This window comes from Entelurus aequoreus, linkage group LG11, assembly GCF_033978785.1.
Source record: "Entelurus aequoreus isolate RoL-2023_Sb linkage group LG11, RoL_Eaeq_v1.1, whole genome shotgun sequence".
In the NCBI taxonomy this organism is placed as follows: domain Eukaryota; kingdom Metazoa; phylum Chordata; class Actinopteri; order Syngnathiformes; family Syngnathidae; genus Entelurus; species Entelurus aequoreus.
This window is the reverse complement of record NC_084741.1, coordinates 70,766,994-70,779,000: the sequence shown is the minus strand read 5'-3', so window position 1 is coordinate 70,779,000 and position 12,007 is coordinate 70,766,994. Positions and strand designations below refer to the sequence as shown.

The window sequence follows — 12,007 nt, the reverse complement described above, 5'->3', positions numbered from 1 at the left end:
CAAAGTCTTGTAAGATCACCACTGAAGAAAGGATGGCAGCTGTACTCTGGAAGTACTTTAGTTTACATCTTCATCTCACTGCATAGTCGTAAAGTGCGCCAGAAAAAACAAGAACACACTCCCGCCCTGCACAATAAAATTGCTGTCAGACTGTACTAACAAAATAAGAGTCCCAGAAGAAACACTTGCACATTCACAGTTATTATTTTGTACTTGAAGAAAATGTCTTAATGTAATGCAATGTTGCAATACAAGTACACTTTCAGTTGCAAATCCATCCATCCATCCATCCATCCATTTTTTACCGTTTGTCCCATTCGGGGTCTCAGCTGCATTCGGGCGGAAGGCGGGGTACACCCTGGACAAGTCGCCACCTCAACGCAGTTGCAAATCCTTTATTTCAAAATACCAATTTTGAGAAACTTAAAAGTTTAAACTGTCCAAGGTTGTTTGTGGTGAAGAGAATTAACATTAGTTTTTTCTAACAGATGAGACATTTTCAATATTTAAGTTTTCTGTAGATCAAATAGTGATTAATCAATTTAGAACCTTATGTATTGAAATCAAATCGATTTGGAAAATGTCCATGATACCCAGCCCCTGTTATTAGTATTAAAATGTCAGCTTGTTTTCATTACATTACTTTATTATGCTCTTTTTTCTTACTTTAGTTTTTTTGTTGTTGTTTGATCTCTTTTCGATAGTATGCTGCGGGCCAACACATTTCTAGCCGCAATGGCCCGCTGGCCACACTTTGGACTAATTATCTTTGTCTATCTTGGAAAAGTTATTCAAAATCATTCCAAAACGCAGCACCTTGCAGTTGACACAATTGAATACGAGACAACCAAAAGTTGTTTGGGCTTGAAAAGGCTTCAAAAAGACAGAATACCGTGATGTTGCATTTTGTACATAAAGAAAATCTGCCATGAGACCTGGTGGTACATTACAACGAGTGGAGTAGGATCCAATACTCAGGATGTGCATGATTATGTTCGGATTGTACAAGTCGTGATGTTTCAGGAGTTGTGTTATCTAAAGATGATGCCAAAATCAACATCTGAGCTTGTGAATGGGCCACCTGGAGAAGCCTTTACAGCACAGTGCCAACCAAGGTCAAGCAATGCAGAAAAACACCCAGTGCTAAACAACTAAATGCAAACCTTTATAGAACCGGAAATATGTTTTTATTCCTCAAATTGGTGAACTTTAAGCATTTACTTATTATGTTTAATGCCTTCAAATGGATCTTTGGACCATTCCACCAATTTCATATCTCAAAAACAAAGTTTGGGGTTTACCCCACTCCGCCTACAAATGATTTTCTTGGATTCTAATTGGTCAGAGGCAACCATTAGGGGCGTGTGCAAACGTAAGGCAGGATCCGCATTGTCCCATATAAAGCCGACCTCAATCCCCAAGTCCTCATCGACAGAATCACTCAGCAATCATGAGGTGTCTGGTCTTCGCTCTGCTCATCGCAGCCGCTTGTGAGTAAAACTTACCTGCAGTTGTCGTAGGAAAGCCTTCTCTTGGTTGATCGCTTCTTTGTTTTCCAGTCGCCACGGAGGACGACAAGATCGTCGGAGGGTATGAGTGCAAGCCCTACTCCCAGCCCCATTCCGTGTCCCTGAACTCTGGCTACCACTTCTGCGGAGGCTCCCTTGTCAACGAGGAGTGGGTGGTGTCCGCCGCTCACTGCTATAAGTCGTACGTAACCTACCGATTCCGTAACCACACCGTACGAAGAGAGTCCGGTCAAATCTTTTAAAACCTTTTAACGCTCTTGCAGCCGCGTGGAAGTTCGTCTCGGAGAGCACAACATCAGGGTCACCGAGGGAAAAGAGCAGTTCATCAGGTCCACCCGCGTCATCCGTCACCCCGAGTACAGCTCCTACAACATCGACAATGACATCATGTTGATCAAGCTCAGCAAGCCCGCCACCCTCAACGAGTACGTGAAGCCCGTGGCTCTGCCCACCAGCTGTGCTCCAGCCGGCACCATGTGCAAAGTCGCAGGATGGGGCAACACCATGAGCTCCAGTGAGTCGCATCTTTCAAACTTTCTAGACTAAGCCTTGCTAAAAATTGTTATTTGGTTCCATTTATTCTATCCTCCATTTTATAATGTTAACTTTTCTCCACTTGTGCTTTCTCTTTCGTGTTCTAGCCGCTGACAAGAACAAGCTGCAGTGCCTGAACATCCCCATCCTGTCCCAGGAGGACTGTGACAACTCCTACCCCGGCATGATCACCGATGCCATGTTCTGCGCCGGATACCTCGAGGGCGGCAAGGACTCCTGCCAGGTAACGGAACTTTCTCAGACAGACCAAACTATTTGGAATTGTGGAGAAATGTTGATGGTTAACTGTTTGTATAATTTTCTTATCAGGGTGACTCTGGTGGTCCCGTGGTTTGCAACGGTGAGCTGCAGGGTGTTGTGTCCTGGGGATACGGATGTGCCGAGAGGGACCATCCTGGTGTCTACGCCAAGGTATGACAACGGACCAAAGAACTAATTACTTAGTCAGATTGGAGAAGATTTCATGCTTCCTATTTGGTGGGAAGGGTTCAGAGAAAGTAGCAGCGTAAGGATATTGGTCTAAAACTCACCACATTTAGTCAAGATGTTCCCAAGTTCTTGTCAAGACTTCCTACACGGGTACATTTTTCTCTGACCGTAGAAGAATAGAAAATCTCTTCCAATACTTGAGTCACATTTCAGTAAAGTTCTGTTCTATTTCAAGGAAAACTAACTTTAATCTCGATTCACAGGTCTGCCTCTTCAACGACTGGCTGGAGCGCACCATGTCCAGCTATTAAGCCTGAGCCTTTGAGCCATGACCCGAGCCTCATTAACATCTTTGTACCTCCTGGAGAACTGTTGTAGAACTTCCATCAACATGCAGCAACTTTCCATTTGTATAAATAAAGGCTGAAAATTGGTATTTACCTGAAGTTTCTATGCTGTACCAGCTGCATCTCACCACTGCTCTCACATCACAACATAATCTGGCCAAGCTGACAATCTGGCGGACACTATCTCACTGCATCAAGGCCTCAAGTCAAGGTCAGAAAGATGTTTACAAGCTAAAAGTGTTTTTGTGGTCAAACGGAACAACTTTAACGCTATAAAAAACTGTCACTTTAACTAAAAAAGTTTTCCAATCAGCACCGTAGCAAGACTTGTATTGGTCTGCAGGTCCAGAAATAAGTCTTTATAGCTAGCAGCAAGTCAATAAAAAAAAAAAACCCTAGTGTCCAATCTGGTCTAATCGTATCTCTGCCAAAAACATTAAAGAAGTTGTTTCACAAACTTTTTCAACACTAAAATTATATTAAAAACTCTTTCAACACTAAAAACAACAACTGGATGAGTCCCCAAGGCCCAAACTTAGAACTGCACTTTTTGGGGAATTTTGCCTATCATTCACGACAAGCACACATACTTCTGTTCTTTATGCATTCCAACTCGAAAATAAACGTGATCAAAAGTCCGCTTACAATGGAGACTATGGTAGTCGATCTATTCTGCCTGGCTTGAAAAACCACCAAAAAAATCCATCAAGGTTTTATATACACCCTCTAAGTCAGTGTTTTTCAACCACTGTGCCGTGAGATACAGTCTGGTGTGCCGTGGGAGATTATGTAATTTCACCTATTTGGGTAAATAATATTTTTTGCAAACTAGTAATTATAGTCTGCAAATGATGTGTTGTTGTTGAGTGTCGGTGCTGTCTAGAGCTCGGCAGAGTAACCGCGTAATACTCTTCCATATCAGTAGGTGGCAGCCGGTAGCTAATTGCTTTGTAGATGTCAGAAACAGCGGGAGGCAGCGTGAAGGTAAAAAGGTGTCTAATGCTTAAACCAAAAACAAACAAAAGGTGAGTGCCCCTAAGAAAAGGCATTAAAGCTTATGGATGGCTGTGCAGAACGAAACTAAAACTGAACTGGCTACAAAGTAAACAAAAACAGAATGCTGGACGACAGCAAAGACTTACTGTGGGGCAAAGACGGCGTCCACAATGCACATCCGAACATGACATGACAATCAACAATGTCCCCACAAAGAAGGATAAAAACAACTGAAATATTCTTGATTGCTAAAACAAAGTAGATGCGGGAAATATCGCTCAAAAGGAAGACATGAAACTGCTACAGGAAAATACCAAATAAAGAGAAAAAGCCACCAAAATAGGAGCGCAAGACAAGAACTAAAACACTACACTCAGGAAAACAGCAAAAAACTCCAAATAAGTTAGGGTGTGATGTGACAGGTGGTGACAGTACACCTACTTTGAGACAAGAGCTATAGTGATGCATGCTTGGTTATGCTTTAAAGTCATATCCAACAATTGCGACAACGACTTTTTACTGTCAACTGAGTTTCGTTTTTTAAAGGTTGAAAAACACTGCTCTAAGTACACACTACCGTCCAAAAGTTTGGGGTCACATTGAAATGTCCTTATTTTTTAAGGAAAAGCACTGTACTTTTCAATTAAGATAACTTTAAACTAGTCTTAATTTAAAGAAATACACTCTATACATTGTTAATGTGGTAAATGACTATTCTAGCTGCAAATGTCTGGTTTTTGGTGCAATATCTACATAGGTGTAGAGGCCCATTTCCAGAAACTATCACTCCAGTGTTCTAATGGTACAATGTGTTTGCTCATTGGCTCAGAAGGCTAATTGATGATTACAAAACCCTTGTGCAATCATTTTCACACATCTGAAAACAGTTTAGCTCGTTACAGAAGCTACAAAACTGACCTCCCTTTGAGCAGATTGAGTTTCTGGAGCATCACATTTTTGGGGTCAATTAAACGCTCAAAATGGCCAGAAAAAGAGAACTTTCATCTGAAACTCGACAGTCTATTCTTGTTCTTAGAAATGAAGGCTATTCCACAAAATTGTTTGGGTGACCCCAAACTTTTGAACGGTAGTGTATATGTAATGTAGCAACAGGGACATTCATAATATTTAATATCTTTATGATTTTAAGAATACGCAGTGCATTAATTTCACAAAACGTATCACACTGTCCACTTTGTGCGTTTCTCAACCATCGCCTCGTCAAAACGTTTATCCTTTTTCGTGATTTGAACGGTTCCAACGGCCTAAAACAACGCAAGCATGGGGCATTTTTCTTTGAGAAAAGCAAAATGCCACCCAGAACGCTACGACGACAAGATCCTCGCATATTTACTCAGTGTCCTAGTGGTTAAAGTGTCCGCCCTGAGATCGGTAGGTTGTGAGTTCAAACCCCGGCCGAGTCATACCAAAGACTATAAAAATGGGACCCATTACCTCCCTGCTTGGCACTCAGCATCAAGGGTTGGAATTGGGGGTTAAATCACCAAAAATTATTCCCGGGCGCGGCACCGCTGCTGCCCACTGCTCCCCTCACCTGGTACTTTAACTTTTAATGAGCCGGACGTGACAAACTACAGAGTGGACTACATTGGCGGACTCGCACAAAACACTTTGGGTGAATGTTTACCATATTATATGAATAGTTTGCTGAAACCACCGGTCAGAAAACGTCACAGGACAGAGTATTGAAGTATTATTGTAGCAAAATTATTTGCAAACGTGTTTCTCAATCTGTGTGCACTAATTTGTGTGTCTGTATATTAGGGATGTAACGGTACGTGTATTTGTATTGAACCATTTCGGTACGGGGGTTCCGGTTCGGTTCAGTTCGGTTCGGAGGTGTACCGAACGAGTTTCCACACGGACATGTTAAGTAGCGTAACGCACGTTGTGTAAACAATGCACACCGAGGCACAACACACGGCATGCTAGCATGCCAACGGGCTACGATAGACTGACCATACGTCCTCTTTTCACCGGACATGTCCTCTTTTGCGGAGCTGTCAGGGCGCAGTTTCTTAAATGCCTCAAATGTCCGGCATTTTGAGTTAGGGTTGCATGTATTTTCAATGTACGTTCAGGGTTAAGAAGGGGTTAAAAACAAAACAAATTGTGCGCGCAGCAGCATTGGTGAGGGAGGGGCAGAGACAGAGAGAGAGAGTTATGATAAACGCGCATGCGTCGCCAGGCTCTGCTTTTTATCCATAGATTTATCAGATTTAATTTTTTATTATCTATAGCAGGGGTGTCAAAAGTGTGCCCCGCAGGCCATTTGCGGCCCACAGCTAATGTTTTAAAGGCCCACGGCACATTCTAAAAATAAACAAAAACATAACAAAAGTGAAATAAAAAATGTAATTTAGAAAAAGTTGCAATGTTGACTAATAAAACAAAGCTGTTTTTTTTCTTTCAAACTGTCATTGCTCAAAACATAATATTGAATCAAAATCAATGTTATTATGAATTATTGACCTATCCAAGGTTCCGATTACTTCACATCAAATATTCCACTAAGAAAAATATTTTTGGTGGAAGATTTTGCAAATTTGGCAAATAAATAACCCAAAAATGTATATTTTGTTGTTTTCTTACTGTACCGAAAATGAACCGAACCGTGACCTCTAAACCGAGGTACGTACCTAACTGAAATTTTTGTGTACCGTTACACCCCTACTGTATATCAATCTGAGCGTGTGTATTCAGATCCGCATACGTGGGTTTTAGATCCGCGTACATGTGCTTTAAGTTCTCTGTCTGTCCCTAATCAGAAAGAAGTCTCGATAGGCTACGATCTGCGAGAAGCAGGAACCCTTTTTTGGCTGTCTTTTGCAACTCTTCTGCCGTGTAAGATTTGGGCGAGATTTGAGGTGTGCCAACCACGGAAGACACCACGCAATTCAAACCGATCAGAAACAACGTACAGCTGAGGTGCGTGAAAGAGAAATGCCTAGAGCCGTCTTACGTCGTTTTTGATTGGTTTGAATTGCGTAGTGTCTTCCGTGGTTGGTTAAATGTAGGTACAGTGGATTGATGGCTTGGTCTGGGGTCGGGTATTTCGATCAATCAATCAGAGTTACTCGAATTACGGCAAGCTGCGAAAAAACAAAGTTTGTTATTATGAAAATAATTGGAGTAGTAAATGAGGAATATAAGCGTGAGAAATGTCAAGTGTGGCGTGTGAAAGGGTTAGCTTAAAGATCAAAGCTGGGACATGTGTTCATGAGTGGTCCATCGTTATATAACATGATCAGTGGCCGCAAAGCGCAGACTAGTGGTGAGTATAAGGAAAGGCACCTCCAAAACCCTCAAATCTAAACTCCAAACATCTCAGAACAAGCTAGTCAGGTTACTTCTAGACCTCCACCCCAGATCCCACCTCACTCCTACCCACTTCTCTAAAGTGGGCTGGCTCAAGGTGGAGGACAGAGTTAAACAACTTGCACTGAGCCTAGTCTATAAAATCCACTACACCTCCCTGATACCGAAGTACATGTCAAACTACTTCCTTAACGTAAATGACCGCCATAACCACAACACCAGGGGGAGCTCCACTAACCACGTTAAACCCAGACTCCGAACTAACAAAGGTCTTAACTCATTCTCTTTCTATGCCACATCAATGTGGAATGTGCTCCCAACAGGTATAAAAGAAAGGGCATCTCTATCCTCCTTCAAAACCGCAATAAAAGTTCACCTCCAGGCAGCTACAACCCTAAACTAACACCCTCCCCGGATTGCTAATAATCAAATGTAAACAATCAAATGCAGATACTTTTTCTTATGCCTTCTGATCTCTCTCTCTCTCTCTTTCTCTATGTCCACTACTTGATGTCCATATCCTACCCCCCCCCCCCCCCCGCCGCCGCCCGCCCCCCCACTCCACACCCCTGATTGTAAATAATGTAAATAATTCAATGTGATTATCTTGTGTGATGACTGTATTATGATGATAGTATATATGATAGTATATATCTGTATCATGAATCAATTTAAGTGGACAAGTTGAAAAACAAGTTGAAAAACTTATTCGGGTGTTACCATTTAGTGGTCAATTGTACGGAATATGTACTTCACTGTGCAACCTACTAATAAAAGTCTCAATCAATCAATCAATCAAGGGGGAGTTTCAGACAGGCAACTCTTTTTGCACGTTCAAATCGTCGTACGGACCGATCGAAATACCCAATCCCAGACCAAGCCATCAATCCACTGTGCCTACTCTTAACCAACCACGGAAGACTGTCACATATACTGTATATACCGTACTGTAATATTGTACATGGTCATTGGTATATATTGTATATATGTTATAGACATAATATAATATATCTGTATATATAATATTCTGTACACATATTATGTATATATTCGTATACATGTTAGATTATCTATTTATACCTGCATTGTCCTTTCCATCCTTGTAACTGACCTACTGTGTTGAACAATTTCCCTTGTGGATCATTAAAGTTTGTCTAAGTCTAAGTCTAAGACACCTTGCAATTTAAACCAATCAAAAACAACGTAAGGCAGGTCTTGGCGTCTCATGTCACACACCTTAGGTGTATGTTGTTTCTGATTGGTTTAAATCAGGGGCGGGCAAACTTTTTGGCTCAGGGGCCACATTGGCTTTAAAAATTTGACAGACGGGCCGTGCGAGCACATGGTGCATTTCAAAGCATATATCTGTTGGCTTCTCAAACATAAGCTATTTAATTATAATAATCAGAACATTAAACGAACATACATTTAACAATTACCGTATTTTTCGGACCATAGGGCGCACCGGATTAAAAGGCGCACCGCCAATGAGCGGGTGTATTCAGGGCGTGGTTAAGAGGAGAGTATATTTACAGCTGGAATTCACCAAATCAAGTATTTCATATATATATATATATATATATATATATATATATATATATATATATATATATATATATATATATATATATATATATATATATATATATATATATATATATATGTATGAAATACCTGACTTTCAGTGAATTCTATCTATATATTTTTTTTTATTTTATTTTTTATTTTATTATACATATAAATAAAAGACATACTTGAATTTCAGTGTTCTGCAGGCTATCCAGTAGGTGGCAGTATTGTCCTGTTTAAGAGTGTCACAACATTGCTGTTTATTACGGCAGACAAACTGCTTTACGGTGGACTAAACGTGACTGCTGTTGTTGTGTGTTGTTACCGCGCTGGGAGGATGTTAATGAAACTGCCTAACAATAAACCCACATAAGAAACCAAGAACTCTCTCTCCTTGTTGTGCACTCTACTCTCTAAAAGCCTTAGATGTTATGACGGCATTGGGCAGGCAAGCTGCTGGAAAGCGGACGTGAGAACGGCTGTCCCCACTCAGGTCCGCATTGAGCTGGAGGGGGCGTGGCCTCCAGCTCCGGCTATACCGGGAGTTTGTCGGAAGAGAATCTCTGCCGGGAGGTTGTCGGGAGGGGCGCTGAATACCGGGATTCTCCCGCTAAAAACGGGAGGGTTGGCAAGTATGGTGTACATTCCGGCAACTTCCTGTTTGTAAAAATATTTTTTATTACTATTTATTTAATATACTAACAGCATTCATGATTAATATTTATAAATTAAGATTCCTAATCAATGACACTAGAATAAGCACACATTTGATTGGTAAATCATAGTGTAACGACCTGGAATGACACTTTATGTGTAGTGTTGGAGTTGTCCGACTTTTTGTGTGGCTGTAAACGCATCACTGGCTAAGTGCCATATGTGCATGTATTGGCCGCAAGTGAGAAAGAGCGGGCGGCTGCTGTTGATATAACAAAGTTGCCTTTGGTCTGGTTTGTACTGCCGAAAATTACCACTTTTGCTAGATATCATTTTTTTTACTAATGTTTTGGTGATGTGTTTATGGCCGACAATAAAGAGTTTTGCTCAGTAAAGTGATGGATGGGAATTCATGTCCTCAAAGCGTCTCGACAGACGTTACAATATTTGAACAATGATGACAAAAACTGTTTTCTCTGTCGTGTCCGTGTGTCGAAAATTGTTTTGCGCTTATTTTTTTATTAGATTTTGTGCGTGGCATAGATTTGCCGTGCGCAGAGGACGCTTGAGCAGTGCGCAATTGCACAGGTGCGCACCTTAGAGGGAACGTTGTTTGGCAGGCCGAATGTGGCCCGTGGGCCATAGTTTACCCATCCCTGATTTAAATTGTGAGGTGTCTTCTGTGGTTGGTTGAATGTAGGCAGACCTCAGATATGAAGGAAGGCAAGATTATTTTATAAACATCTCCACAATGCCTCCATGGTTTGATTTAACATTTTTTTGAGCCTTGTTTAGATTCCACATCCACAACAGCAGGTACCAAAGGATAATAAAAGTTGGTTTTGCATATTAGGCCCCTTTAATTAACACATCTCTTAATAAACTGAGTCTATAATATAAAACTGTGAGGAAGGAGTCCCTTGTAAAAAATATTCTTAATCTCAATGGGATATTCCTGGGTAAATAAATGTTAAATGCCATTAAAACTAATTTACACAAGTCAACAAACAGCAGTCCCACACACTACACAGTACGTGTTCCCAAAAAGAAGATCAACACGTTTTATTGACAAAAGTAAAAAGAATTAAACTCACCAAAACTGCTCACATCTTTTGTGGAAATGTTGAAACTGTCCTAGCCTATGGAGGCTAATGCTAACTGACATGCGAGCGTCAGTTTAAAGGGCTTGACAAAGGCTGTGGACAACAAGATAATGTCATTATTTAAAAAATCAATCATTCATTTGCCAACAAGCCATACGAATGTCGTGGTTTTAATTGATATTGCAGGCTAAATGTGTTGATCTAGCCTGGACCTCATCACTCTAATCTGATTGGTATGGAAACCCGTTTCCGCCACAAAAAAGGACCCCAATAATAAATCATAATTATGAAATTTAAAAAAAAAAAAAAAAATATGAGATAAGAAATTCAAAATCGACAATTATTAGGATAATAAATAAGTTCGACTTTTTTTCCGCATAATCATGACTTTATATCTCATAATTTGGATTTACCATTAGGGTATTTTTTTAAGTGGCGGAAGTGGGTTTCCATAATAGCGTGACGTTCATTTCCGGTAAATCCAAAATAAAAGCATGTATTTTTGTAGGCGGAAATTTTACTTCCGTGTTGTTTTCAACCCGGACACATTTGTTGACTTGCCGTCAATGTCACATAAACTCTGTATATCTCAGTATTGACCTCACCAATCTAGTCTGATTGGTATGGAAGCCCGTTTTGTGGAAGCCCGTTCCCACCACAAAAAAGTACTATAATGATAAATTACAATGATGAGACGAAAAAAAAAAATCTAAATTATGCGATAAGGAATTCAAAATCAATAATTATTATGATAATAAAAATAAGTCCGACTTTTTCCCGCATTATCATGACTTTATAGCTCATAATTTGGATTTACCATTAGGCGGAAACGGGCTTCCACAATAGCGAGACGTTCATTTCGGTAAATAAAAAATAATAGCATGTAGTTATCATCAAATCTTGGAGAATGATTAAGAGTACAAAAGTCCTTGAAATTTATATCCTCGTTAAAAACATTTAAAGTGATTTAGGTAGCCCTTTTGTCTTATTTATTTTAGTTTGGTTTTTTCCCCTATTTTTTAGTATTATTACTCTCTGTATTTGCTTTTGTTTTCCTTCCTTGATGTTGAAAGTGCCTTGACTTTTGTGTGAATTATAAATGTATGTTTGTTGTTCAATAAAAAAAATAAAGGTATAACCTATTTTTATGGACTTGCCTCTTTGTGATGTTAAGTTCATGTTATAAACAGTTATACAGTATATGCCTTGAGCTCTTATTTTAAAGGCGCTAAGAGCGGAAGTGGTGACACGTTTGTTTTCCAAACTCCGTTCCACCACAGCGTGTCTCATTCACACAAAAGGGTTGTTTCTTTCTGTTATTAATATTCTGGTTCCTACATTATATATCAATATATATCAATACAGTCTGCAAGGGATACAGTCCGTAAGCACACATGTTTTTATGTTTTATTGTTTTGTTTTCAAGGTATGTTTTATTGTTTTGTTTTTAATGTATTATATTCTGTTTTTATATGTTTAAATGGAG

At 40.0% G+C, this 12,007-nt stretch overlaps 1 protein-coding gene across 1 annotated transcript; it reads left to right on the top strand.

Annotated features, from left to right (window-relative positions):
- The first annotated feature begins 1,353 nt into the window (after nucleotides 1–1,353).
- LOC133660430 (trypsin-2) lies at nucleotides 1,354–2,949 on the top strand. The gene is made up of 6 exons (XM_062063923.1): nucleotides 1,354–1,490; nucleotides 1,560–1,710; nucleotides 1,793–2,043; nucleotides 2,171–2,307; nucleotides 2,394–2,495; nucleotides 2,777–2,949. The coding sequence occupies exons 1-6, from the start codon at nucleotides 1,451–1,453 to the stop codon at nucleotides 2,822–2,824; spliced, it is 729 nt and encodes a 242-aa protein (XP_061919907.1). The 5' UTR covers nucleotides 1,354–1,450; the 3' UTR covers nucleotides 2,825–2,949.
- The last annotated feature ends 9,058 nt before the right edge of the window (nucleotides 2,950–12,007 follow it).

Coding starts and splice junctions, on each gene's coding strand:
- LOC133660430 (XM_062063923.1), top strand. CDS start 1,451: ATGAGGTGTCTGGTCTTCGCTCTGCTCATCGCAGCCGCTT. Junction 1,491..1,559: donor TCTGCTCATCGCAGCCGCTT/GTGAGTAAAACT, acceptor TTTGTTTTCCAG/TCGCCACGGAGGACGACAAG. Junction 1,711..1,792: donor GCCGCTCACTGCTATAAGTC/GTACGTAACCTA, acceptor ACGCTCTTGCAG/CCGCGTGGAAGTTCGTCTCG.